Source organism: Mandrillus leucophaeus, unplaced genomic scaffold (assembly GCF_000951045.1).
Source record: "Mandrillus leucophaeus isolate KB7577 unplaced genomic scaffold, Mleu.le_1.0 Scaffold665, whole genome shotgun sequence".
NCBI lineage: Eukaryota > Metazoa > Chordata > Mammalia > Primates > Cercopithecidae > Mandrillus > Mandrillus leucophaeus.
In genome coordinates this window covers 1,041,932-1,068,241 of record NW_012107197.1, presented here as the reverse complement: position 1 = coordinate 1,068,241, position 26,310 = coordinate 1,041,932, and the positions used below count along the sequence as shown (strand labels likewise).

Genomic DNA, 26,310 nt, shown 5'->3' with positions numbered 1-26,310 from the left:
AGGTGCCATCATCGAAAATTGCGGGTCCAGTCCCGGGGAGGAGAGTGAGGTGGGTTCTATGGTGGGCGAAGGCTTCATCGAAGTCCTGACCAAGAAGCAGCGCCGCCTGCTGGAGGAAGAGAGAAGAAAGAAGGAGCAGGCCGTGCAGGTGAGGTGTTGGGGGGCGGGGCATGGGGCGGGAGGGCAGGCTGGCAGATGCCCAGGAAACCCAGAGCCAGAGAGTAAGGGAGTTCTCGGTCAAGCTCAAGGTGGCAGAGAGGAAGACAGTATTTAGCAGGCACACATTGTCTCCCCACGCCTGCTATTACCAAGGCCCTTCTATCAAAGTAGGACTAGGTGGTGGCATCACTGTTATGCAGAGGAAGAAACTGAGTCTTGAAGAGGGTGACTTGTCTAGGGTGATAATAGTGGAAACTTGTCCAAGCCAGGATGCAGACCTCCGTCAGCTCCCGGCTCCTCCTCCCTCCCCACTCCTCATTCCTGAGTGGAATGAGATTTGTCTTCCTGAAGTCACGTGGATCATGAACCCTGTACTAAAATGGAGTCAGGGCTGGACCCACACACACACAGGTCACGGTCCATTGGCCTTTCAGGTCTTTCCTGGGGGGTGCTTTGCTTGGCATCGCAGTTCTGCTTGAGGTTTTGGGAGACGAGCATCCCACACGTCTCTGGAGCATTTTCAGGTGGTGTGATTTTGGTACCTGGGACACTTATCCTGGGGAGAATTTATCAGTCTTTGTGCCTTAAGCTAGACTACAGCACCCTTTCTTCCCCTCAGGTGCCTGTCAAGGGTCGAGGCCTTTCCTCTCGTATTCCTCCTCGATTTGCGAAAAAGCAGAACAACTTATGTCTGGAGCAAGGTGACGTGACCGTGCCTGGCAGCAGCCTGGGCACTGAGATCTGGGAGAGCAGCAGCCAGGGTGAGAGTTGGGGGATGTGACCCCAGCTGTGGTGTCCAGGGTCACATCACGGACCGGGTTTGCTGCTTGGGGAGGATCCTGCTTTTGAGCTATGAATATTGATGGAGTAGTGCCTGTTTGCTGGTGCTAGTGAGCTAGTGCCAAATGCCATCTGAGCGATTTGCTGCTGCAGCCCCCAAACAGATACACAATTTTCCTTGCCTAAAATTTGGTAGAAGAGCAGAGCATTCATTACGTCCAGCAGTGTGGAAAAGGATGGCCCCTGGAGCTGAGATCGCGCGCTAGTGGGCCTGGCCTTCTTTGTTGGTAGTCATTTTCTCCCACTAACTTACGGAAGAGAAGCAAGTGACTGAGAGACCAGCAGCAAGAGTTCAGGAGCTCTCTTCTGTGCTGTGCACCCTTTCTTAACATGAGGAAGGCTCTGGAAACTCCTTCCTGAATGCTCTTCTGGAAAGGCAAACTGAGACCAGAAGAGAGTGTACGTTAGTTTTTAGAAAATTTGTTGCCCTGAAAACTTTTTTTTTTTTAATTCTATATCAAATGTAATTTTTCTGGGTATTTTTCCTTGTAAAATAAAAAGCTATTTTCAAAGAATAGGTTATTCTTGAGGCTTACGTGAGCCAGGAGCCTGCACTGTTAGCCCAGAGGGTGCATAGATGAATAAAGTAAGGACATTTGACATTTCATAGCTCGGGCCCATGAGAGGATCTCGGAGAGGTCACCTAGTGCCAGCTCAGTTTTCTGCAAAGCAGCTGAGGCTTTAGAGGGAAGATACTTGACTCAGGGGACTCCAGGGTCGTGGGACAAGCACTTGAGACACTGAGTTCTGGGCCTTGGTTCTTTCACTGTTTCCACATAGCTTGTCCTCATGTGCTCGGTGAAAACGTGAAAACTTTGGTTCTTATAAACTACAAAATAATATTCGACATGCCCAGCTTTGATGGAAAGGGAGCACAATCCTTTGATAAAACATCAATAACGCTACATTTGGTAGTGACTGAGTGACAGGTGTCATAGTATTGATGTCCAAAAATGCCCAGGCGCCAGATTGGTTGAGCTGCCAGATGTGAGTCAGATGTGACTCTCAGGTGTGAGTCATCATCCCCTTTTGTCAGATCTTTTCCTCCAGAATTCTGCAGGGTCTCATTGGTTCCTCAGACCAGGGGTTGTGTCCAAGGATGACTTCAGAGAGCCCTTGGATATTAAAATAGCATGTGAAAAGATTTTTGTTTTGTTTTGTTTTGTTTTTAAGATGGGGTCTCACTATGTTGCTCAGGCTGGACTTGAACCTCTGAGTTTAAGCAATCCTTCTGTCTCAGTCTCCTGAGTAGCTGGGATTGCGGATATGTGCCCCCACCCCCTGCTAGCATGTCAACTTTTGCATGCATATCTATTTTTCTGGGCTCAGGATCCAGGGCCACTCAAGAAGTGGTCTGTGAGCTTAAAAAATTTTAGTAATACCCACTTGGATCTTTCAGAGACTCTGTAGAAGCCACCAACTTTGGCCAGGAGTGGTGGCTCACACCTATAATCCCAGCACTTTGGGAGGCCATTGCGTGAGGATCACTTGAGATCAGGAGTTCAAGACTAGCAACAGAGTGAGACCCTGTCTCTGTTGTTTAAAAAAAGAGAAAGAAAGCCAGGGGCGTTGGCTCACGCCTGTAATCCCAGCACTTTGGGAGGCCGAGGCAGGCAGATCACGAGGTCAGGAGATAGAGACCATCCTGGTTAACACAGTGAAATCCCGTCTCTACTAAAAATACAAAAATAAAAATAAAAATTAACCGGGCGTGGTGGCGGGCGACTGTAGTCCCAGCTACTCGGGAGGCTGAGGCAGGAGAATCGTGTGAACCTGGAGGGCAGAGCTTGCAGTGAGCGGAGATGTGCCACTGCACTCCAGCCGGGGCGACAGAGCGAGACTCCGTCTCAAAAAGTAGAAAGAAAGAAATATATATTTTTAAATTAAAAAAAAAAGAAGCTACCGACTTTTAGAAATAATGTAAGTGAAAGGAAGTGTGAGCGTAGCAGAAATAGCAACAGAGAATCCAGATGGGCAGGAGTGAGGGCTCTGCCCTACTCACCCTCTCCCGTAATGAGTGAGATGCTGAGAAACATGTTGGGTGAGGATGTGGAAAGTTGGATGAGACTGTGAGACCAGCTCTTCCACGTCACAGCTGTTCACTGGGTGTCACAGGTAGGGGGCTGGGGTCAGGGGTGCAGGGGAGGCAGGGGAGTTGGATTTCTGCAAGCCGTGCCTATGCTTGTTCTTTAAGAGCTCATAAACTTGTGTTTCTCTAGACGGGTTGCTCTTTGATGCCCTGACTGTCTCCCTCCCCTGGCAGCTCTCCCTGTGCAGGCCCCAGCCAACGACTCCTGGAGGAAAGCCGTCACTGCCTTCAGCAGCACCGAGACTGGCTCCGCGGAGGTGAGTGTGGCCGCTGCCCGCATGCTGCTCCTGGGATGAGTGTGAGCTCACCATCCAGACAGCCGGCCTGCCATGGATCTGTGCATCCAACCCAACCAAGCCCCTGCCACCACAGCTGAGCTTGGAATTAGGTTGTTTCCATGGGGCCAAGCTCATCAGTGTTTTTCCATCTTGATTTCTGGCCTGTACATGGGGTGTGCATGAGCAGGAGAAAGAGAAAAGGGGTAACAAGGGAGGACCCAACGCTAGGTGGGTAGAGGGATTCAGGACCGCCTCTGAACTGGCGTCAGCAGCCATGTAGTCTGGTGTGGGTCACAAGTAAGATGGGTATGGCAGCCTCGGTCTGGGGCCTGCAGAAGATTCTGTGGTCACAAGCTCTATCGGGGTGGTGTGTTTGGCCACATGTAAGTTGTCAGGCATCCTCAGCAGGGCAGGATCAAGATCAGGACCAGACTTGGCAAGGGGCATGCAGCTGGTGTAGACAAGTCTGTGTGCCACACACAGTTTTACTCTCTGGATAATCGAGTTGGGAGTTCGAGGCTATAACCCATTTTGTGCTCTGCACAGCAGGGTTTTAAGAGCAGCCAGGGAGATAGTGGCGTTGACTTGAGCGCCGAGTCTCGGGAGTCGTCTGCGACCTCCTCACAGCGCAGCTCCCCGTATGGGACTCTGAAGCCAGAGGAGATGAGCGGGCCTGGCCTGGCGGAACCCAAGGTTGACAGCCACAAGGAGCAGGCCCCAAAGCCATCTGAGCAGAAGGTAACCTGGACGTTCCAGTCACAGTGGCCAGGGCCTGGGCGGAAGGGGCCATCGTCTCGTCGTCTTCCTCAATTCCTGTGACAGTAGAAGCTGGAGAGAGTGGTCATTCCAGTCTGTGTCTCCACCTCTCTGCTTTTTTATCAAGGATTCAGAACAAGGCTCTGGACAGAGCAAGGAGCACAGACCAGGACCCATCGGCAACGAGCGTTCTCTGAAAAACAGGAAGGGCTCAGAGGGGGCCGAGCGGCTGCAAGGGACTGTGGTCCCACCTGTTAACGGGGTAGAGATTCACGTGGACTCCGTGCTGCCTGTGCCACCCATTGAATTTGGAGTCAATCCAAAAGTGAGGCTTTGTTTTCTTGCTTGCTTTTTTTACTTTTTATTTTTGGTACTTGGAGAGGTTGGGGGCTCAGACAGGATTATCTCCTAGAAAGAATAGAAGGACGGGAGCCAAGCACTCTTCCAGCGGCAGAGTGTTGGTATGGAGTCCTGCACGTGGCTAGTGCTCTGTTGAGTTGCTTTAAAGATTGCTTCACTGACACCAGACAGGCCAGCGATCTTCCCTGTTTCTGTCAGGCCACCCAAGGGACAGGGGGAAAGGAGTGGAGCTGGCGTCCTGTCTCCTGTGCCATGGGAAGCCTCTGGCCATCTCGCTCACGTGTGGCTCCAGTGAATGCTGCTCAGTGGAGTTTTTGAGTCACGGAAACTGCATCACGTTAATGTGTGCCTCTGGGGAATGGAGAGCCAGGAGGATCTCAGTGGGCTGTGTGGCTTTTTTTTTTTTTTTTTTCTCTCCAGGACTCCGATTTCAGCTTGCCGCCTGGTTCTGCCTCTGGTCCTGCTGGGAGTCCGGTTGTTAAACTTCAGGATGCCTTGGCCAGTAATGTAAGTCCACACTCCACTTCTGGCTGCACTCGCTGCTTGGGGCTGGCAGGCCCTGGGCGAAGGAGACAGCACACGTATTTCAGGTGACCTGGGCTGGCACGTGACTCAGTTGCTAGCAGCTCCATGTCCTCAAAAGGTGCTTAAATGTTCCTGCCCAGGTTTTGTGACCTTCCAATGGGGATCGTAGAGTTCCTAAGGTCTGGTTTATTTGGCTCTCTTTGGTTCCATCGTCTCCTCTGTGCCAGGTGCGAGCCCATACTCAGGCTGCCTTTTCCGTGGCCAGGGGTGAGGGGCACACAGATCGAGTAGGAGAGCCCTCCTCAGGAGGCCCCACCTCACCATCCGAGGGTCGCTGCCACCTGCGGTCTGTTGTGGTCCGGAAGCCCTCCTGGCGCTCCGCCGTGGGCTCAGGAGCTGGCAGCTGCGTCTGTTGTGGCCACTCGGGGCTGTGGCCAAGGCTGCCGCAGTGACGTCTGGTTCACTGCTCTGTCCTCACCACCTGCAGGGGTTGGTGCTAGTGCATATGTTGAATGAATGAGTATCATTTGGGCAGCATTTCCCGGAGGATTCCAAGGAATGTGAGTGCTGTACAATATTCACAGGTGTTGAATGAAAAAAAATGTGGAAGTGCTGGGCTCTACAAGGTTCTGTACTCTGACAGTCTACAGTCCCTATCATGTGTGGATGGACACCGGGGATCTGCAGGAGGCGGGGGGCACTGTTGCATTTTCAACCTGTTACCAGAGCCCTCTTTCACTGTTTGCTGAGGGGCACAGCCTTCCCTGTCTGGCCCAAGGCATCTGCAGGCCAGGTGACAGGTGCCTTCTGAACCAGGTGCTTGCGTGCAGGCAGCCAGTCCATATTTATGCTGCTGGGACATGGCTCTCCCTGTCTGGAGGGCACCATGGAGTGTGGATATGGGGGTGGCTTTCTGCAGACTTGTGTGGAGGAAACTGATGGAGGCAGCCATCTCAAGGAGATCAGTCGTGGTCTTGGCTGCCATCAGTTTCATCTGGGTGGTCTTGGGTACATGTGGCCAATACTGAAGATGCATTTGGACAATTCATAGATGCTGCTGGGCACTGTAGGTGCTTTTGGGCAAAGCCACAGATGGGTTTGGGCAAGTCATAGATGGCATTTGGACGAGCCTTGAGTGTGTTCAGGTGAGCCATGGGTGGGTTTGGGCAAAGCCGTCTCTGTGCCTGTTTGTGTTCCATGGTTTCTTTTTCCTTCTCTCCAGGCAGGGTTAACACAGAGTATCCCCATCCTGCGGCGGGACCATCACATCCAGAGGGCCATTGGTCTCTCCCCAATGTCCTTCCCCACCGCCGACCTTACTCTGAAGGTAACACCAGCCCTGAGCTGGGCGAGGGCCCACCCAGTACCTTAGCTTACAAAGAGGCAGAAGGGAGGAGTCCCCGAACCCCCGAAAGCTTAGATCGGTGCTGCCCACTGCCATCATGATAGTAATTTTCATCCCTCCCCCACCCTTGCTTCTGAAGATGGAGTCTGCGCGCAAGGCTTGGGAAAACTCCCCCAGTTTGCCGGAGCAGAGCTCTCCAGGCGGCGCTGGCTCAGGCATCCAGCCTCCATCCTCTGTGGGTGCCTCCAGCGGGGTCAACTACAGCTCCTTCGGTGGAGTGTCCATGCCACCCATGCCTGTGGCCTCTGTAGCACCTTCTGCTTCTATGCCAGGTATCTCATCCCCTGAGCCAAGCCTTGGGGTCCTTCTCCATTTATTATCAAGAGAAACGGATTAACAGCCCCGAACACCACCTCCTGGCCTTGTCTTAAGTAGCAGGTAGAAGTAGCAACTTGTTTTTAGGCCGAGTGGCCATAGCTCTCCTGTGCTGCAGGTAATGTGCACGTTCTGCTTCCCCGTGCTGGGAAACAGAACTGGGGGACGACAGCGAGGCACTCCTGCCTACTGGTGAGAGGAGCGGGCAAAGGCTTGGCTTTGAGTCAGACCTGGGTTACATGCTGGAGCTGTGCTGCCTCGGCTGGTAATCAGCTCTCGCTGAGCCACAGCGTCCTCCTCTCTTAAATGAAACGGGGGCGATGACATTGCTCCATGAGGTGGCCACACCCGTGAAGCCAGGTCTTACCTGGAAAGGGCTTTGTATCAACAGAGCCCTTAGTCACTGGCAGCTGTTTTTGTCCTGACTGCTACCATCCTTGTCATGTGTTGATGCCCCCAAGGGAAAGCGTGGGGGTTTTGAGGGCCCAGCTGCCAGTCTCAGTGATGTAATCCCAATAGATCCTTCTGACCCTCCACTGTGGACTCAATAGCAGGGAGATGAAGAGGACAGTGACTGAGAGACCAAGGCAGCCCTGGTTAAAGTAGAATGTCCCTTCGAGTGTCTGGGGCAGTTGATGAGTGGGAGGTGGGAAGGGTAGGCCAGAGCCCACCTGCCTCCTCCCACCTCCTAGGTCTGACGCTGCATCCTCCCTGGGTTCCCTGAGGTGTGTGCCAGGCGTGTTGTGAGCAGGCGCGTGCTTCAGGCACACAGGGAACCAAGCAGCCTCTGTACACACGCCCTTGTCCGTCCGCACTGACTCTCCTGGGTAGAGCAGACCTGTAGACTTGTCGCCCTCAGGGACATTCAGAAGTAGTGAGGCTTGATCTTCTTCTACCTCCCTTCTGCCGCTCTGTTTCCAGGCAGCCACCTCCCGCCCCTGTACCTGGATGGCCATGTGTTTGCAAGTCAGCCCCGGCTCGTTCCTCAAACGATACCTCAGCAGCAGAGTTACCAACAGGTGACAGCAGCCAGCCAGGTGGCCTGGCTGGGGGTGGTGGGGAGGAGCCAGCGCAAGGCGAAATTGGCTTGCTCTATCTGCTCATTGTCTGTCTGGTTTTCCGTCCCCCTCACATGTGGTGACCAGCACCTGGCCCGCCAGGAGACATGTGTTAAGTGAATAAACAAGAGACAGGGAAGAGGAGTGGAGTTGGCTGCTCCAGACTCTGCTTAGTTTTCCTTTCTCAAAGTTCTCCCTCCTGTGTCCTAGCCGGGGAATTAGCTAAAATGGAATTTTCTTTGGTGATCAGGTATCCTTCTGATGAAGAGAAGAAAGGCCTAAACTCCCAGGCATGGATGCATTAGAAAGAGGTAGTCTTAGAAATGAGCAGGCGTTGGTTATTTATGCAGGACTGGCATACTTTCTGTGCTGCCAAGGGGTGATGTTTGGAAGTCTCCCCTCTAACGCTGGTGCTGGGTCTTTGGGATGGTTCAGCCGCCCCTCGACCCATGTGCCTGCCCAGCCATGACAGTGGACTTCCAGGCAGAATCTGCTCCGAGCGCAGGCTTGCTGATGGAGGACGTGGTCTCTGCTGACCTCTTTAAAAACATGTTCTTAACTGCTGTATTGTTTGGTTTTCAAGATTTTGGTTCTTGCATAACTGGGTCAGACTGCATGTATCTTTGTTTTTGTACGTCGTTAAATTCAGCGTTATGTTTCTGGGACTCACCGCTGTTGATGTATGTGCTAGAATCCATTTTTGTTGCCGTATAGAATTCCAGGGTAGGGAGATGCTGCGGTTTGGGGCTGCTACCAGTTTTTCATTATAGGCTTTATCCCAATAGCAAGGGAAGCCCAGGAATGACATGCTGGCATTTGAATTTTGGGCAGTGTTCCAGCAGCCATGTGGAGAGGGGCAGGGGAGGTGGGAGGGGAGGAATCACCTGGATGGGCCTTGGCGGTTACCTCCACCACTCCGTTTTCCCGTTCACAGGCCGCCGCTGCCCAGCAGATCCCTATCTCCCTTCACACATCTCTGCAGGCACAAGCTCAGCTTGGACTGAGGGGTGGGCTTCCTGTGTCCCAGTCCCAGGAGATCTTCAGCTCCTTACAGCCCTTCAGGTGAGCTCAGGTACCAGCTTGTGGAGCTGGCAGCTCACAGCCAGGGCCTCAGCCCTGTGTGCAGCCTTTGTCCTGTGGCTGTTTGGTGCTTCTCTGCTTTGGGGCAGCGGGGTGGGGAGGGGTGGGGCTTTGCTCTGGATCACTCTTCAGTCCGTTGTTAACTGTGCTCTAGGAGAGGCCTGGGGTGAGCTGATATGTGGCAGGCCTTGTTTTGCTTTTCCATGTCATCTTGCCTCCTTCCCTTGCTCCTTCCTCCTTCTCTCCCCTTGACTCCCTGCCTCCTCCCCACCGCGGGCTGCTCCGTCAGTGTGGCTGCCAGTCATTGTGGCTGATGTCCTGTGCCTCGTACAGCCTGGATGTGTTCACTTGTTTAATCCAGCAGCATCAGCGCCATCTAAGAGCTTGTTCTCAGGCCCCATCCTGGACCCTCTGAGTCGCGCTCTGGGAGTGGGGCCGGGGATCTGTATTTTAGCAAGCTCTCTGGGGGATCTCTGAGGGGTGGGACGAGATCCACAGCTGGACTCATCGACCTGATCCTGACCATCTGTCTGGCTTTTGCAGATCTCAGGTGTACATGCACCCCAGCCTGTCACCGCCCAGCACCATGATCCTCTCTGGGGGCACAGCCTTGAAGCCTCCGTACTCTGCGTTCCCAGGCATGCAGCCCTTGGAGATGGTGAAGCCGCAGTCTGGCTCACCCTACCAGCCCATGAGCGGGAACCAAGCCCTGGTCTATGAGGGCCAGCTCGGCCAGGCTGCAGGCCTGGGTGCCTCCCAGATGTTGGACTCCCAGCTCCCACAGGTCAGGAATTCAGTCACTCCACCCAAAGCCCTAGGCTTCTTTCCTTCACGACCTTGCCTTTTCTTTCCACCCGCCTCAGTGTGTGCTGGCCTATCATGCTGTTCGTTGGTAGCCACCGTGCCCGCTCCTCAGTGTGCGGGAAATCAGCCTCTTCTGAGTAGCCCCATCACCTTTTTTTTTCTTTTGGACAGAGTCTGTCACCTAGGCTGGAGTGCAGTGGTATCATCTCGGCTCACTACAACCTCTGCCTCCCGCATTCAAGCGATGCTTCTTCCTCAGCCTCCTGAGTAGCTGGGACTACAAGTGTGTGCCACCGCACCTGGCTAATTTTTGTATTAGTAGAGATGGGGTTTCACCATGTTGGCCAGGCTGGTCTCGAACTCCTGACCTCAAGTGATCTGCCCGCCTTGGCCTCCCAGAGGGCTGGGATTACAGGCGTGAGCCACCACCCCTGGCCCCTCATCCACCTCTTTATTCTCAAGACTTGGCTGTGCCCTAAGCACTGCCTGCTCCTGCAGCCCCCAGATGGGGGCTCCTTCCTTTCTCCCTGCCCTTGTGCAGTAGGGTGTGGAATGGGGTAGGAGTCCTGTTTGCATAGTTGTTGATGCTTCTAGACTCCTTCCTTCCTCCCTGAAACCCCAGCTTTGAAGCTCACACCATAGACTGTGCCTGACAAGCCCTCCACGCTGCTATGGTGCCATCACCACATCCAGCGTCTGCTGTGAAATCTTCCTCTCCGTCGACCTGTGGGCAGCATTTGGCACCTTTGAGGGTCACCCTCCTTGTCTGGCCTGGCTTTCAGTCTGTCTCCACTCTCCTGTTCCAGTTCCTAGTGGTTTTGATGTCTGCAGAGATGACCCTGGGTCTTTGTGCCATGGACCCTGTCCATGCAGTTTGTACCCTCCTCACCACTGGTGCCCTTGTTCACTTGGGCCCCTGCTCTGTGCAGTCCTCTCTAGGCTTGGCCGCTCCCAGTAGCTGTGGCTCTCGCATAATCTCAACTTTCAGCGTCCCTCTCAGTTGTCACCTCTGGCTTTTTCAACTCCCTCTAGTGACCCAACTCGAAAATTCTTTTTTTTTTTTTTGAGATGGAGTTTCACTCTATCACCCAGACTAGAGTGCAGTGGCTGGCACAGTCTCGGCTCACTGCAACCTCTGTCTCCTGGGTTCAAGCGATTCTCGTGCCTCAGCCTCCCGAGTAGCTGAGATTACAGGCGCCTACCACCCACCGGCTAATTTTTGCATATTTAGTAGAGATGAGATTTCACCATGTCAGCGAGGCTAGTCTCGAACTCCTGACCTCAAGTGATCCACCCACCTTAGCCTCTCAAAGTGCTGGGATTACAGGTGTGAGCCACCACGCCCAGTCTCCACCACCCACGTTTTTGTTATTCTCCCACTTGGCTTGGCTTCTTCCTCCCCATCAGCAGATCTGTTGAGCCACATGGCCTTTGCATTTCATCCAAGCTGTGGCTCTGAGTCAACCACCACCCTCCTAGCAGCTTTTCAGACTTGCATCTTGCCCCTCGCTGCCTCCCATCTGTGATCTCCCTTTCTGTGTCACCCAGGAAACAGAAGCAGTGACAGTCTCCAAGCCCCTGTGGCCACATCCCTGCCTGGGTGCTGCCTGTGCCCCTGGGGGGCCCCACCCCAGCAAGTCTCCCTCCCTTTCATGCATCGGATGGCCCTTCCTGTCAGTACACAGACGAGTTGCAGTGCTGACCCCGTAATCCCGCCCCCCACAGCCCTTGAAGCACTGTCTTCACCCAGTTACCAGGCCGTCACTCCTGGCTTTCCTGCTGCCTCAGACTTCCTCCTCAGTCTCCTTTGCTGTCCCCTCTCCTTCCCAGTCCGTAACAGTTGGCATGCCCCTGGGCCCTGCTTTGGGTGTCTTTTAAGAGTCATGGCTCTAAATTCCTCCATCTTCTCCTCACTCCCAAATGGACATCTTCAGCTCAGATCTGTCCCTGGAATTGAATGTGAAATCCAATGGACTTTCCAGCACCTCTCCTGTGGTCTCATGACATCTCAAGACTCATCATATCCAAAACTCGATTTTCCTCCCCGTCCTTCTGCTTGTCCAGTCCATGTCCTCTTTGGCTCCCTGCTCCTCTCACCTCACCGACCCTTCAGCGGGCCTGTCGGCTCTGGCTTTAAAAGCATTCAGAATCCAACTGTGTCTCATCCCCTCCACCCCCGCTCCACGCTGTCCAGCTCCTGTGGGGGCTCCTACCTGGCCTCCCTGCAAGTCAGATCATACCCCAAGTCAGCACTCTAAATGGCAGCATGTCCCCATCATCTTCATCCTGCACCATGTTGGTGCTCCAAGGAGGAGCATGGTGTTTTGCGGCTCTGGCCACTACACGTCTCAGTGATGTAATTCCAATAGATCCTTCTGACCCTCCACTGTGGACTTAATAGCAGGGAGATGAAGAGGACAGTGACTGAGAGACCAAACGTGGCCCAGCCCTGCTACCCCATTGTGTCCCCCTGTCCTTAAGAGTCTCCAGGCCCACATCTCCCCCTCGCCTATCTTGTTCTAGTTAGTTAGGCCCTGCAGCCACCCTGTTCTCCTGTCACAGCATGCTTCAAAGAACCCCCACAGCCCAGAATCCAGCCCAGTCTTGTTTTTACCACCACTTGATGCAAAACAGTGAGAGTCTTGAATGTTTGTGCTGTACAGAGGAATGCAGAGATACACGTCTGGCGCAGCTTTCATCTTTTGGGATTTGGCTTGGCCATTACTTCTGACTTTCCTCACTCGTCCTCTCCTTGCCCACCCCGCCCTGTGTGCACCCACAGATCTGGTGTGCACACACAGATCCTGTGCCACTTTGCACCCTGAGTGTCCTGCAGCTGTGTCCAGCGTGTGACATGCCACCCTGGCAGTGTGCAGGCCCATGTCGGACAGGGCCCTGCCGCTTCCCCAGCACCTCGTATGCTTTTAGTAAGCACTTGCTGGACAAAGGCAGAAAGGGCTGAAGATAGACGCAGCCCTTAGCAGAGATGTGAATGAGACACACTTAACGCTGTTAGCTCCTGTGCCTGCAGTCAGCTTCGTCTTGCCCGTTTTCTCACCACCTACTCCATTCCAGCAAGAAGACTTGCCCCTGCCATCGAAGGTGTGAAATCCTGGGCGATGTCTCCTGTGCTACAGTAGAAATCAGAGCGTGTCCTGCTGTGTGCAGGCTTTGCTTTAGTTCTTCTGAAGTGTATGAATTTGAAGTACATGTGCAGTCGCTCTTTGGTGCGTGTTTGGGGTTTCTCCGTAGCATCGGTCGGTCCCCCTCCTGACTGTCGTTGTCACCCAACAGCTGACCATGCCACTGCCTCGGTACGGCTCGGGGCAGCAGCCGCTGATCCTGCCCCAGTCCATTCAGCTGCCGCCTGGGCAGAGCCTCTCTGTTGGGGCCCCCCGAAGGATTCCTCCGCCCGGGTCCCAGCCGCCAGTCCTGAACACCAGCAGAGAGGTAAGGGGACCCATCTGCCTCTGACCCTAGGGAGGGGGCCTTGTGTCACCAACCTTTTCTAGCAAGCTAAGTACCCCTGTGTGGTAGAAAGAGCCAGTGGCCTGGGTGTGTGCAGGACTGTCAGGGCAGAAAGGAAGGTGACCGTGTGTGGGGCCATCACACAGGCAGGTCCTGGGGACTCTGAAGTTGTCGACGGCTGAGGGCCAGGAACCAGCATTCCTCCCCAGCTCCCCAGGAGGCCCTGCTATGGACGGCCATGCTTCATTGGCTCTCCCACCTCACTTTAAAAAGAACAAAATATTGTGATGGTTCTTGCTTTCTAAGAAGCAGCCCTCTTGAGTCTGGCTTGGAGGGGAGGGGCTTGCAGATTCCTCCAGAACAGGGGTGCCCAGCCCCTGGGCTGCAGAGCTGTCCTGGTCTGTGGGAGAATTGTCTTCCATGAAACTGGGCCCTGGTGCCAAAAACCACTGCTCTAGTAGGTGCCTCCCTGGGAATTCGCACGGCCCTCACCGCGTCTGCCCTGGGTTGCTCAGTGAGTCTGTGTGGTCCAGCTGTGTCCAGGGCCTCAGATGACAGCTTGTTGCTGCTTGGTCTCTCTAGCCCTCTCAGATGGAGATGAAAGGCTTCCACTTTGCCGACAGTAAACAGAATGTCCCTTCAGGAGGCCCCGTGCCATCGCCACAGACCTACAGGTAAAACCACTCCCTGGGGACTGTGTGCTATGAGCTGAGCAGTTGCCAGAGCCGTGGCCCGGTGGCTCAGAAGAATCTGTGGGCCTGGGGAGAGCCACCAGAGACCTGGTCCCTCTGTGGGCCACATGTCACTGTGGTGGTTCGGCACGGGGATGCACTTGTGTTGCAGTTAAAAGTGGGGGAGTGAGGAATCAGGAGAGTGGTTTTGGCTTTAATCATTATAATAAATAAGATGCTCTGGATTGGGGAGCTTCCTGGAAAGGTAGGAAAAGGAACGGCTGACGTTTAGTAGGCGTCAGGACTGACGTGACTTCCCATCAGATCCGAAAACAGGACCCACTGGCCACAGGGCTGCATCCTGGCAAGGGGAGAAGCATGGCCTTTCCCAGCGTCTCTTTCCTCGGACTTGCCCTATGACCCCTGCCAGGGGACTTTTTGTTGCTGGGCTTGTGGGGCCATTCCTTCCACACTACAAACCAGCACCCTCTTTTTGCTTCCTTTGTGTCTGTCTCCACCTCCAGCAACTGTCTCAGGGTCCCCTTAGCTGGATACTCAGGTGGCTCTGTCGGATGCCGGCGAGAGCCTCTGGTCCACTGCCTTTTCTGCCCGTGCTGGTGTGTGAAGGCAGCATGCGCTGACCCTGGGCTCCGAGGGCTTGTACAGTCCACCCTTGTTACATGTGGGAGAGTCCTGAGACCCCTTTGTGTTTATAAATGAGTGAAACAGACCTGCCTGACCCATGGTGCCCTGTGAGGTTAATACCATCGCTGCAGGCGCCACGAGGTGTCCCCACGACTACACAGGTCCTTGCAGACCTGAGGAGCGCTCTGCAAGCCGGGCCCCCATGGTCTGCAGGTTGCTCCGGCTGCGCCCCCTCTGCCCCGCTGCCCTTTGCCTGTCTTCCATCACAGCATTCCACTCTTGTACCTTCATTTCCAGAGAAAGGGGTTTTTGTGAATTTTCCTCCCATTCTTTCTTTTCTGTTCTTATTTTCACTCTCCTGGCTTCATTTATTTCTGTTTTTAGTACATTTTGTTCTCCTACCATGTCTGTCATATAGACCAAAACATCAGGACTGTGTGAAAAAGATAGCTGGACAGTACCGACCGTGGAGTGGAACTGGAAGGAGGAAGGCAGCTGCAGGTCTCAGCAGACGCTGTCCTGCTGCTGCCACAAGCAGATTCCAGAAGCCTCAAAAAGGCAAAACTCAGAGAACAGAGCCTGACAGGACAAGAGTCGCCTGTGTCTATGTAGTTGTAGGAATGAATGGCAGCAGATTATTCTTTGGAGCATATTTAGACAGTGGAAGCCTTAAACTAGTAGCTTTGTTTCTATGGTGTTTTAGGGGGGTTGGGGAATTGCTATAATTGTGTACAGCAGTGTTTCCCAAAGTGTTCTGGAAATAGAGCTGCCGAGATGTGCGCTGCAAAAACAAGGGTTCCCTGGTCAGGTCCTTGGGGGAGTGCTGTCCCGGGTTGGCCTGCTGGGGAGGGTATTCACCACACAGAGGCTGAGCGGCCCTAGGTTGAGAGTCCTGTTGAACTCTGCACACGGCACTTAGGCTTTTTGACTGCAGACTTGTTTTCCATGTAGCACCCACAACATCCCTGGGAACTAACTAGTGGTCAGTGGGACACATTTAGAAGTATGTTGTACATTTTGGTTCCCCCACCCCTTCTTCTAAAAAGTTAAGACTAGAACAATACTCGGCACAGTTCTGGCTCAGTGTCAGGCTTCTAGGCCTTTTGTCTGGGGCACTGCATCATGTTGGTCCAGACCCTGAGACAGCCAGTGTCGCTTTCTGCACAGCAGGACAGCCGTTCCCACCTGTACAGGGCCTGAGCCTCCCTCTCTTGTGATGCGTCTCCTTGAGCTCTGTCCCGGAGGTGCTGGGGTGGTCAGTGACAGCCACCCCCTCACCCTTCTGCGTTCTGGGCTGTCTTAGGTCTATGGTTGTTTTCCATCCGAGAGATCCACAGACTGTCCCGAGCACGCGCCTCTGGCCACAGGCCCTTCCTTCCTTGTGCCTCCTCCGTGTGCTAGGCTTTGACTCCATTTCTGTGGTGACACGTTGTGTATTCTCAACCCCTGCCTTTGGTTTTTTCAGGCCTAGCTCTGCTAGCCCCAGTGGGAAGCCCTCTGGATCAGCAGTTAACATGGGCTCTGTGCAGGGACACTACGTGCAACAGGTAGAAGATGGCTTTCCAGACCCTTCAGCCCTGGACACTTAGGCCTGTCTCCAAGCGCCAAAAGAGAAGGGACTGTCCAACCTATCTGAGCGCTCCTTGTCTAAAGAGAGCCATGCCCTAGCGGTTAGAGCACGGAACCAGGAGCTGGGCCGTCCGCGTCCCTCCTGGCGAAGGCATTTCTCCTCTTGACGGGCGTCTGGATCCTTCCTTGTCCTGCAGAGAAGGGAGGATGCCGATTCCTCTGAGGAGGTGGTGCTGGAAGGTGGACCAGCCCTGGCAGGTCGGGGCTGAGGTGCCCTGGGAGACTCGGTTAGGTTTGGGGGTCGGCTCTAGGAGCCCGGGTGCGCGCGCTGGTTCTGGTCAGTGGTGTGTCTCGTTTTTGTCTTGACCGGGTGGGAGCACAGGTGAAGTTAATTTTACCCATATAATGAAAAGGACATCGCAGTGTATTTTCCTGCAGGCACTATTCTCTTCTCTGTTCTCTAAAACATGCTGGGGCTCAGAGCTTAGGCCCCTCAGACCTGGGTTTTTAATCAGTCACTGTGCCTGGCTGGTAGAGGTGGGCAGTGATTGCTCTCATTGGTTCCCTTGGGGGTCATGAGAGTTGTGTGGAATGAGCTTCTAAAGCTTTCTTCCAGAGTTCAGACCTGGTGGGGGGCAGATGCGCTGACTGCTCTGTGACTTCCCCACCCCACTCCCTGTGTAGAGCCACAGACCAGGGGAGCCCTGACTAGGAATGGGGCCCCAGGAAAAGGTTACAGAGTGGGAGTGGTAGGGGGTTTGGCTGAATCGCGGCCAGAGATCTGTGGAGCAAGTCTGCCTAGGGCCCCAGCAGACAGTCGGGGGCTCCGAGATGTGCAGGGGGCACTTGGATCTACTCGAAGGGGCTTTTTTGCCTGCGGGGCAGGAGGTGCACTGATTTGAAAAGGTTCTTCCAGTTGGCCTTGGGACCGGAACTGCTTCCGCCCTGGGATGTGCCATGGCGGAATTCTTTGTGGAGGACCCGGTGTCTTCCTGCCTCTCCGAATCACTGCACTCGGGGCTCATGGGAGGGAGCAGAGAGGGCACTCGCGCCACTTTCCTTACTAGGAGGAGGGTTTCTAAGTCTGGTCCTTCAACCAAGGGACGGACGACTTAAGGGAGCTTTCCCTGCATCTCAGGAGCAGGAAGGGAGTGGTGGGAACTGTGTGTCCAAACACACTTCAGCGCCAGGGTCACTTTGTTTTCCCATTCATCTGTCCAAAGGCAAAACAACGAGTGGATGAGAAACCCAGCCTGGGAGCCGTGAAGCTGCAGGAGGCCCCCTCGGCTGCCTCCCAGATGAAGCGAACCGGAGCGATCAAGCCTCGGGCTGTCAAAGTGGAGGAGAGTAAGGCCTGATGGTGCCTGGCTGCCACCTCACGTCGCCCCACTGGGGATGGTGCCGCCATGCGGCCTTGACATAGCCGACACTCGGGAGCCTCACCAGATCCACCGTCCAAATGCCTGGCCCGGACTGAGAGACCTCCCTCCTCTCCACTCCCGAAAGCTCCGTTGTCAACCAGCTTGCACCCGTGGATATATGGCATTGACCCGCTTGCTTTGATATGAAACAAAAAAGCAAACGACACCTTCATCCCATCTGCTCCCACCGTGACCGTGGAGTGACGCCTCCCGTGCAGTGCAGATCCGCCCTCCCTGCCTCCTCCCTGTCCTGCCGCACAGCCAGGGCGCCTTCTCAGCAGTGCTTCCGGCCCAGCCGCCCAGTCCTAGGCACAGTGGTTTGGCAGCAGGGTCATTTTACTTTGAGGCTTTTTGTTTTAAAATGTAGCCAAGGTTTTTACAAAGGGGAAAGGAAAAGAAAACAGAAACGCAAGCTCCCTGTGTATAGCTGAACTTTTATATGTTTCTCGCCAGCCCCTCTCCTCCCTCCCATCTCTAGCCTCTGTCCTGTTTAATTTGATACGTCACTGCAGTACCTTAAGAGGTGACTCTTAAGAATGCATCCCCTCCTGATTCCTCAGCTGGTTCATCTTTGAGGTTATTTGCAAAAAGAAATGGAGGTTCTCGAGGGCACCCGTCGCGAGCACTCTGGTGCCTGGCTCCCTGCCTGGGAAGCAATGGGCTGCGCAGAGCAGCAGGCAGGTGGCGGCGGGGGAGTCACAGTTGGGTTCCAGCTCCTGGCCTGATGAGCCCAGGGTGCCTACAGGCAGCCCATGAACTTGATGACGGTTTTAGCATGAAGTTGATGACGGTTTTAGCATGAGAATCACACAGGGTCCCTGTCCTGAGCTGCTCTGAAGCCGGTGGATGTGCTGAGCACTAGAGACCAGTCATGGAGGTGGCTGCTGGTGGCTCCCAGGTTGGCCCAGATGGGATGAGCTGAGACACCACAGGCCCATCCCAGGCCCCATGCCCTCTGCTTCTGGGGCTCCACACCCTGCCCCTCGGGCGCTGTGTTTCACGCACTCTTTCCTTGAAGCCTTTTGTAACCTGTTGTTTTCCTTCCTTCCTCTTCTGGAGCCTGCTGCTTCCTCTGGACCCGTCTCCACCTCCCACACAGCTCGTCGTGAACACCACTTGGTGACGGAGGAGTGGACCTGCGTGTGGTCCCCAAGTGAGGCCGCTGGGAGTTTGTCCTTTTCCTCCTTTGCTTCACTCCCAGCAGCAGACCCAGGTTGTCAGGACAGGAGGGCCTGAGCTAAGCAGCAGGCATCAGTCTCATTTGTCTTCAGATGACCGGGGCGGGGGGCAGGGTGAGGCTGGGTGGAGGGCTGACCAACGTCCAGAGGGCCTGTGCAGTCTCTGCAGGGGCAGCTTCTCCAGCCAGAGGCTTGTGTGAGCCATCGTGTGCTGGGCATGTCGTCGTTAAATAAGAAACAAGGAAATCACTCCAGATTCTGTCATCCGAGGAAAGGGAAGGGGACAGTTCAAGTTTCTTAGCTGTTCTTAGGGGTCACTGAGCGTCTACCTGCTCTTCCAGAGGAGGCCAGCTCAGAACACCGTGAGGAGAGCGCCGGGGATGCACCGCCCAGAGGCTGCCCTCGGCGTCTCATGGGTGCAGGACAGCACTTGGGCTTGGGCTCTAAGCTCTGTGTCTAGTGTAGAACATGGGGAAGGAGCATCTTAGGAACTGCTAAAGTAACTTCTTACTGCTCTCACAATTCTAAGGAAGTGGGAGAACGGCCTCCTACAAACAGTGCCCACCCCAGAGCTGCCTGGGAAGGAGCAGTTTTACTGAAGGCTGCTTTACTATTCACCTGCATCTTTCAGCAGCTCCCCTCCTGCCCTCACCTGGTCTTTTCCCTCTTCATCCATAGTCTTTACGCTGGAGTCCTTTCCCCAGGGGCTGTCCACCTGACAGTTCCGGGCATTCCCTACCTGAGCTGCGTGTCTGCTTTCCCTTCTCCCACTGCAAGCGGCTGCTTGTGGGGCCTGGGATGAGCCCTCTTTGTCCCTATCCGCCCCCCTTGCCAAGCCATTCCTGGGTGAGTCCAGGCCTGCGGGAGCCACACATTCATCTCCACCTGGACACTTGAGCCACATGGTGAGACCCCTCCCACCTGACGCGGTGGTGCGTATGATTTGTCGAAAGAAAAAGCCTCCCGGATGCTGTTAAAAAGATATACCCTTCAGGTGAACCTGGCATCAGACCCACAGTACTTGCTGTTTGAGAAAAAATAAAAACAAAAAGGTCACCTGTTCTCCAGCCCTTTTCTCTTACCCGGTATTTCCTTCCTTCCTTCTCCCCGACCCCAAATAAAAAAACAAAAAACACTAGAATTTATTTATATGTATTGATGTTGTAGGTCTAGATGAAAAAAAAGAAGTAAATGTTTCACTGCTCTATTTATATATAATGTCTGAATTAATTCTGTGCAGGAAAGGCCAGGAAATTGCATGTGAAGTTCGGTGCAGTCACCACCTCTGTGTGACCTGAGCTGCAGTCTCTTCGCTGAGATGCAGATTTTAAATGAGACTGGGGGCTGAGGGCAGGCCTCAGGCCTCCCAGCGCCCCAACCCCTCCTTACCCCTCCTTGGTCTGATTAAATGCAGTTCTTAGTGCAGAGACGTTTTAAGGTGCAATATATCTCTTCCTTTCACGTGGTTTTAGAGCCAAGCTCAAGGTAGTAGGACGTAGGGTCTTATTTTGTTTTCAAACCCCCATCTTCAGAGCGCAGATACATGCAGAGGCTTCTGCCAGGATACCACGGGGCCTTGGTGGGAACAGGTGGAGACCAGCGCTTGCCTTTTCTGCTGCTGAGTGGGGGGTCAGAACCCACTCACTTTTGCCTGCTCAAGTTGCCCTCTTCCCGATGCTGGCAGCTCTGCCTTTGCCATCGGGGGTGCGGCCCATTGCTTAGCAACCAGTGGCCTTGCGGTGGTATTTGTCCACTGTCCGCTAGAGTGGGATGAAGTCCAGAGTGTGGGTGTGCATCTGAAATGCTCATCCACCCACTGGGGACTTCAATGCCAGCTGCATTCGGTTTGGTTTTCTTCACTGTTGGCTTCTCCCCCCAGTTTTTTTTTTTTTTTTTAAACATTTGTATTGTTTTCAAACTTGGATTTCATAGATACTCTGGCTCTAGGTTCCTTAAGGGGGAAAACAAAGGATGACTTTATTTCACATTCAAGAAAATCAGTTCAGTTCCAAAGCTGTGGTCCTTCCAGCCACTTCTAGGGACACTGGGGTACCTTGTTAAACATTGACATCAGTGCTCTCCAGCCGAGCTGCCGCCCTCCTATCTTAATGGATCTGCCTTCCGGATGGTCAGTGACGCCTTCTGGAAGCTGAGCGCACACAGGTGCACGGCCGTGCTGTGGCCTGGCCTGCTGCGGCAGCATGGCAGCTCTGGTGGAGCCTGCTCCCTTGCCATTTGGTTCCCCTCTGCCAAGTAACTGCAGGCTGCCCCTCAAATCTTCATTTGTCCCTTTTCACTTCCTGCAGAGCAAGCCTAGGTAAGAGGGTCTGCTGGAAATGGCCTTTGAAGACCAAGGATACCAGAGTGTGTGTGCTCTGTCATATTCTGTGATGAATGGGAAACACAGGCTTCCAGAAAGCCAGCTCTCTTCTGAAATGTGACGGACCGAAGCAGGAAGTCATCCAGGACAGGAGTGGCTTGGTGTTGGAGATGGACGCTGTTGCCCCGCCACGCTCCACCAGGGCCACCAGTGTATATCTGGCTGGTGGTCTTCGGGCACGTGAGACCTGCTCTTCACTGTCTCTACCCCAGTTGGTGGCCTCCAGGATGGTAGTGGCACCCCCAGAGCCCCATCTTCAGCATGTTCTGGAGCCTTGGAGTGGAAATTCCTGCTAAGGCTCTGTGCGGACGCCTTTCTCCCATGATCTAAAGGGGACACTGTACTCTTAAGCTTTTGACCTCATGCCTTGTGTAGTAAAAAAGGATTTGGGGGTTTTTGTTTGGTTCCTGAGAGGGCTGTGTTTTGTTCTGTTTCCTTTTGTTTATGTTTTGGCCTTTCCTCTTTGTCTTTCCATGTAGACCAGATATTTGAAAGGGCAGACGATGGCTAGAGGTATAAGTGCAGCTTGTTTAGACGTTATTTCGGGAAACTTACCTTGGATGGGAAATGGAATCGTGGATTCACCAGGCCGGTGCTGGCACACTCAAACCCTCGCCCTTTCCCTCCGGTTCAGTACCTATTGTTTCTCCTTTCAAATATGTGATTGTACTAGCTCTTTCCATATGAAAGAATTCTCCTTATTTAAATAAAAAAAGTTAAAAAAGATAAAGCTGAACATGCTTTCTCAGGTTGTACATCCCTCTTTTCTTGGTAATTTGACCAGAGAGAACCACACATCAAAGAGTTCTAATTTTACAGAGTTCACATGGAAATTAGGAGTGGCACGGCCGAAATGCCTTAACAGAAGCTGTATGGGTAGAGAAGGGATTGAAACCCGTGGTTAAGAAGCATCTTCCAAATGCTGCAGCATCAAGCACTCTCCACTCTCTTCCCACGGATGGCATCTGGCTGTGTGCAGAGCCTGCCTGCGGCCCCATCACTTGCCATGAGAAATGAGCTGGTCAGAGGAGGTAAGCATTTGATGCGGTGTGTGGTGGTGTCACTTCCAGCAGTGCTTTTGCAGGAAGTGGAGGAGGATTACGCTGTGCTTTGGGGTGGGGAAGGAGCAAGCCAAGCCAGGCCTGCGGCAGCGAAGACTAAAAGGTAAGAATGAGTTGAGGCAGCAGTTCTCGGTTTTGCCATTGCCTCACTGTGTGACCTGGGGAAAGAGTCAGTCTCCTTAATCATAAAATGCAGACTGTAATGGTATCGACCTCACGGGGTAGTGCAGATTCAAAGTCACCAGTAGCTTTTAGCTTAGTGCCTAGAACCAGCTAAGAAATAAATTACCTCCAAGAAATTAAACGCTGTTTCCGTGAGAAACACCAATCCCTCAACTTCCTTCTAAGCCTTTTGACTATGGAAGAGAGTTGGGGACCTGGGCACAGGCATCTCGGCTTTAACCAGCCACACTCACTGCCCTGATTCACTGCTCCCTAGGGACAGGTGGCTCAGAAAATCTCAAAGGGAGACGGGCCCTGAAGGAAGCTAGTCCTGAGGTTGGGGACTTGCAAGATGGAGGCTCTCAGTCCTGAGGCACCACCACTGTTAGCATGGCATGAACCAAAGCTCAACAGGCCAGCCCCACTCCCTCCTGGGGCCCAGGGAACCTTCCCTGCCCACTGTAAACACAGTTTGCCTGCAGCCTCTGGCCACAAACACAGGTGAGCCCCAGCTCCTTCCCTCTCTGTGGGATCTTGGGTGAGTCACATAACCCCTCAAGGGTAAGCCATAAAGAAGTAACCACTAAATTCTCAACTGGCGTCATCTAATGCTATGTTGACCAACATGGAAAAAAAATCTTGCAGACAGCCAAGAACCGTAATTAAGGTTATTAAACCTGCAGTGTGTCCTTTTGGTCTGCATAGATTAACATACAAATAGACCAGGAGATCAAGAAGCAGCGAGGCTGAGAAGAGTGATCCATCAGCCTGGTTGCGTTGCTGTCAGTTACCCTGCTCTGGGTGCCGACTGTTCCAGGGAAAACATGGGAAGGGGTGCATTCACCCAACCAAAAGTACCATGTCTGCCCCAAAGCAGGCCTTTGGGAAGGCTCTTGACCCTGAGCACAGGGGGCTGGAGAGGCTGATGGAGAAGGAGGAGGAGCCCTGGGAAGGGAGGAAGAAGCCTCCAGTCTTCTGCCACGGAGTTGAGGGGAGGTGCCCCCACTGGAGCCTCTGATGGTCTTGCAGCCCCCACTCATGTCCGGGGTTTTTTTTTTTTTGGTTTTGTTTTTTGTTTTGAGACAGGGTCTCACTCTGTAGTCCAGGCTGGAGTGCAGTGGTGAGACCAAGGCTCACTGCAGCCTCGGCCTCCCTACCCCAAGCAATCTCCTGCCTCAGCCTCCCTTGTAGCTGGGACTGCAGGCAGACGCCAACAGGCCCGGCTAATTTTTGCAATTTTTTTATGGAAACGTGGTCTCCCTATGTTGCCCAGGCTCTTCTGGAACTCACGCGGGCTCACGCGATCCTCCCACCTCGGCCACCCAAAGTGCTGGGGTTACAGGTGTGAGCCACCGCCCCCGGCCCTAGGTGCTTTTTAAATGCACTTACCCTCAGCCATTTCACTAGATGTATGTGCAAGCAGATTCGTGGCATCGATGTTTTTTTGGCAAGAAAACTAGGAGCGCCCATGGGTGTGGGAGCACGCACCTGTGGTCTCAGCTGCTTTGGAGGCCGAGGAGGGAGGATCGCTTGGGGCAGAGAGGTTGGGGCAGAGAGGTCGAGGCTGCAGCAAGCCGTGGTCCTGCCACTGTACTCCAGCCTGGGCGACAGAGCGAGACCCCGTCTCAAAAAATTAAGGCCGGACGCGGTGGCTCATGCCTGTAATCCCAGCACTTTGGGAGGCCCAGTCGAGCAGATCACTTCAGGTCGGGAGTTCGAGACCAGCCTGGGCAACATGGCGAAACCCCGTCTCTACTAAAAATACAAAAATTAACCGGGCGTGGTGGCGGGCGCCTTTAATCTCAGCTACTCGACAGGCTGAGGCAGGAGAATCGCTTGAACCCGGGAAGCGGAGGTTTTGGTGAGCCGAGATCGCGCCATTGCACTCCAGCCTGGGCAACAAGAGCGAAACTCCGTCTCAAAAAAAAAAAGAAAAGAACTAGGAGCAAACTGTCGCGCCGGCAGAATGCCGTTGTGCAGACGCAGATTTAAGATCGCGCCAGATGGAATGAAAAAGCAAGGAGCAGAAGATGGGTGGGAGCCCACTGCGCTTTTAAAAAGCTGCATGTCTGCTTAGAGTACACAGAAATCCTGGCACACAAAGCGGTAGCACCCGAGGGAGGCGAACTCCCGCGTTTCACACCTGCTTCTCGCCCGCTGCGCACGCGCGTCACCCTCGCCCAGTGCGCACGCGCGTTGCTACCCCCCGGACCCCGCAGGCGCGGTGAATCGAACGTCGAGCACGGCGGCGGGCGGTGCGGAGTGCTGAGCGGCCTCACCCCCAACCGTCGGCCCAGTAGGACGGTTCCGAGGCGTTGCCCGGCGCCGGGAGCGGCTCTGCCTGGACTCGGAGAAACGCGGGTACGTTTGGGGACACCGGGGACGACAGCCCAGCCCGGACTCGGGAGAGTCAGTGCGGGACGAGGGCGTCCAAGCCTTGCCGGAGCCGGGGGCGGGGTTCCGGCCCGGGCAGGTGCGGCGTCTGGCCGACAGAGCCCGGAAGAAAGAATCCGCGGCGCGTGCAGCCCTAGGGAGGAAGAGCGTGCTGCGGGTGCAGCCTCAGGGTGAGGACGGAGCTGGGGCCGACGCAGCCTCGGGAGTTGGTGGCCGGGACAGGTGCGGCCTGTGGGGAAGAAGGGCCTACCAGGAGAGGAGGTATTCCCAGGACAGGTGGGACCTTTTGGGAGGAAGGCGCTCAAGGCAGGTGCAGCTTAGGGAGGGAAAGGCGCGTCCAGGGTAGATGGGGCCTGAGGATGCCAGCGGGGCGCCAGCGGCCAGAAGCGGCTTTGGTGTGAGACAGGATGCCCCAGGGCTGATGCAGCCTCAAGAGAAGCGGCGCTCAAGGGAAGATGAAGCCTGGAGGAGAACGTGGAGGCGGAGGGTGCAAATGCACCCTTCAGGCGAGAAAGGGAGCACCTGGGGATGATGTGCCGCTGGAAGAGAAGGCAGGGAGGCACTGGGGGCAGATGCATCCTTGAGGAGAGATAAGGAGGCCTCGAGGCTCGGCCAGGTTGGGGTCCCTGGGCCGAGCAGCTGAGATGGCACCCAGGAGCTGCGCAGGGTCAGAGAGCTGTGGTGTGGGCTCCTGGTCGTCGGGGAGGGAGGGGAGAAACCCTGGCATTCCTTAGCGGTGTTCTCGCTCCCAAGACGTGCTCAGCAGGTTTTATGGAATGAGTTGTTGACAGGAGTGAATGTCCAGTCCTGAGATCCCCTGAATTCCCGCCCGAGTTCACTGCTAGTGCCCCTCACCCCACATGTCTACCTGAACCAAGGCTCCAGGAACTGAGGCCTTTCTTAGCAGCCCGGCTGTGCTGTGGTTCTCTCAGCGCGCGTCTGGGAGCCAGGTGGCTGGGGATTCCTTTTGCAGCTTCTCGTGAGCCCTCATTGACCACGGCTTCTCCCTTCTTTTCTAGGGCATCTGCCTGAGCCCACTTTTCTACAAGATGTGGGGATTTTTGAAGCGCCCTATAGTGGTGACGGCCGACATCAACTTGAGCCTCGTGGCCCTGACTGGGATGGGGTTACTGAGCCGGCTGTGGCGACTCACGTACCCGCGGGCTGTGGTGTAAGCTAAGTGACTCCATTCCCAGGGTGAATCTGGAATTGTACTTTGTGATAGGGGGAGTCTTACTGAAGAGCATAAATGAGAGAGTGAAATCCTGGCTTTTTGGTGATAGATGTTTTTGGCAGTGAGACGAGAGACCAGTCTGTCCCCAGGACAGCCCCAGCAGAGTACACCTTTTAGGTCTTGCCTTCTGGGTCTGTAGCAGGTGAAATTTGGCCCATTAAATGGGTGCAGTAGAGGAAAATCTGGTTGCCAACCTTGGGTAACAGTTTTAAAGTCTGGGCGGCAGAGGATTGATGGATTTGGAAGTGAGTCTTCACTGTTGAGAGCACTCAGAATGTGTTTTTGTCATAATGGGAAGTGATTGCTGTTATTATTGAAGGGCTCTTTATTAACTGATTAATGCGTGTTTTTTGTTTTTTGTTTTTTGTTTTTTGTTTTTTTTTGAGACGGAGTCTCACTCTGTTGCCCAGGCTGGAGTGCAGTGGCGCGATCTCGGCTCACTGCAAGCTCCGCCTCCC

At 54.2% G+C, this 26,310-nt stretch overlaps 2 protein-coding genes across 5 annotated transcripts in view; both read left to right on the top strand.

Moving 5' to 3' along the window:
* PRRC2B (proline-rich coiled-coil 2B) overlaps window positions 1-21,724 on the top strand; it is an 82,152-nt gene extending 60,428 nt beyond the window's left edge. The window contains exons 17-31 of the mRNA XM_012001594.1: window positions 3-148; window positions 779-920; window positions 3,263-3,345; window positions 3,913-4,104; window positions 4,250-4,447; window positions 4,903-4,989; window positions 6,230-6,334; window positions 6,492-6,684; window positions 7,649-7,746; window positions 8,720-8,847; window positions 9,409-9,649; window positions 12,964-13,119; window positions 13,720-13,811; window positions 15,919-16,000; window positions 17,246-21,724. Coding sequence (XP_011856984.1) covers window positions 3-148; window positions 779-920; window positions 3,263-3,345; window positions 3,913-4,104; window positions 4,250-4,447; window positions 4,903-4,989; window positions 6,230-6,334; window positions 6,492-6,684; window positions 7,649-7,746; window positions 8,720-8,847; window positions 9,409-9,649; window positions 12,964-13,119; window positions 13,720-13,811; window positions 15,919-16,000; window positions 17,246-17,380 — 2,078 coding nt within the window. The 3' untranslated portion in view covers window positions 17,381-21,724. The remainder of the gene's footprint in view (window positions 1-2; window positions 149-778; window positions 921-3,262; window positions 3,346-3,912; window positions 4,105-4,249; window positions 4,448-4,902; window positions 4,990-6,229; window positions 6,335-6,491; window positions 6,685-7,648; window positions 7,747-8,719; window positions 8,848-9,408; window positions 9,650-12,963; window positions 13,120-13,719; window positions 13,812-15,918; window positions 16,001-17,245) is intronic.
* Window positions 21,725-24,326: 2,602 nt separating this feature from the next.
* Window positions 24,327-26,310, top strand: part of POMT1 (protein-O-mannosyltransferase 1) — a 19,472-nt gene continuing 17,488 nt past the window's right edge. For 2 of the 4 annotated variants that reach the window (XM_012001590.1, XM_012001591.1), the window contains exons 1-2: window positions 24,327-24,585; window positions 25,638-25,789. In XM_012001590.1, coding sequence (XP_011856980.1) covers window positions 25,668-25,789 — 122 coding nt within the window. In that variant the 5' untranslated portion in view covers window positions 24,327-24,585; window positions 25,638-25,667. The remainder of the gene's footprint in view (window positions 24,586-25,637; window positions 25,790-26,310) is intronic. The other 2 variants (XM_012001592.1, XM_012001593.1) reach the window with 2 other exon arrangements.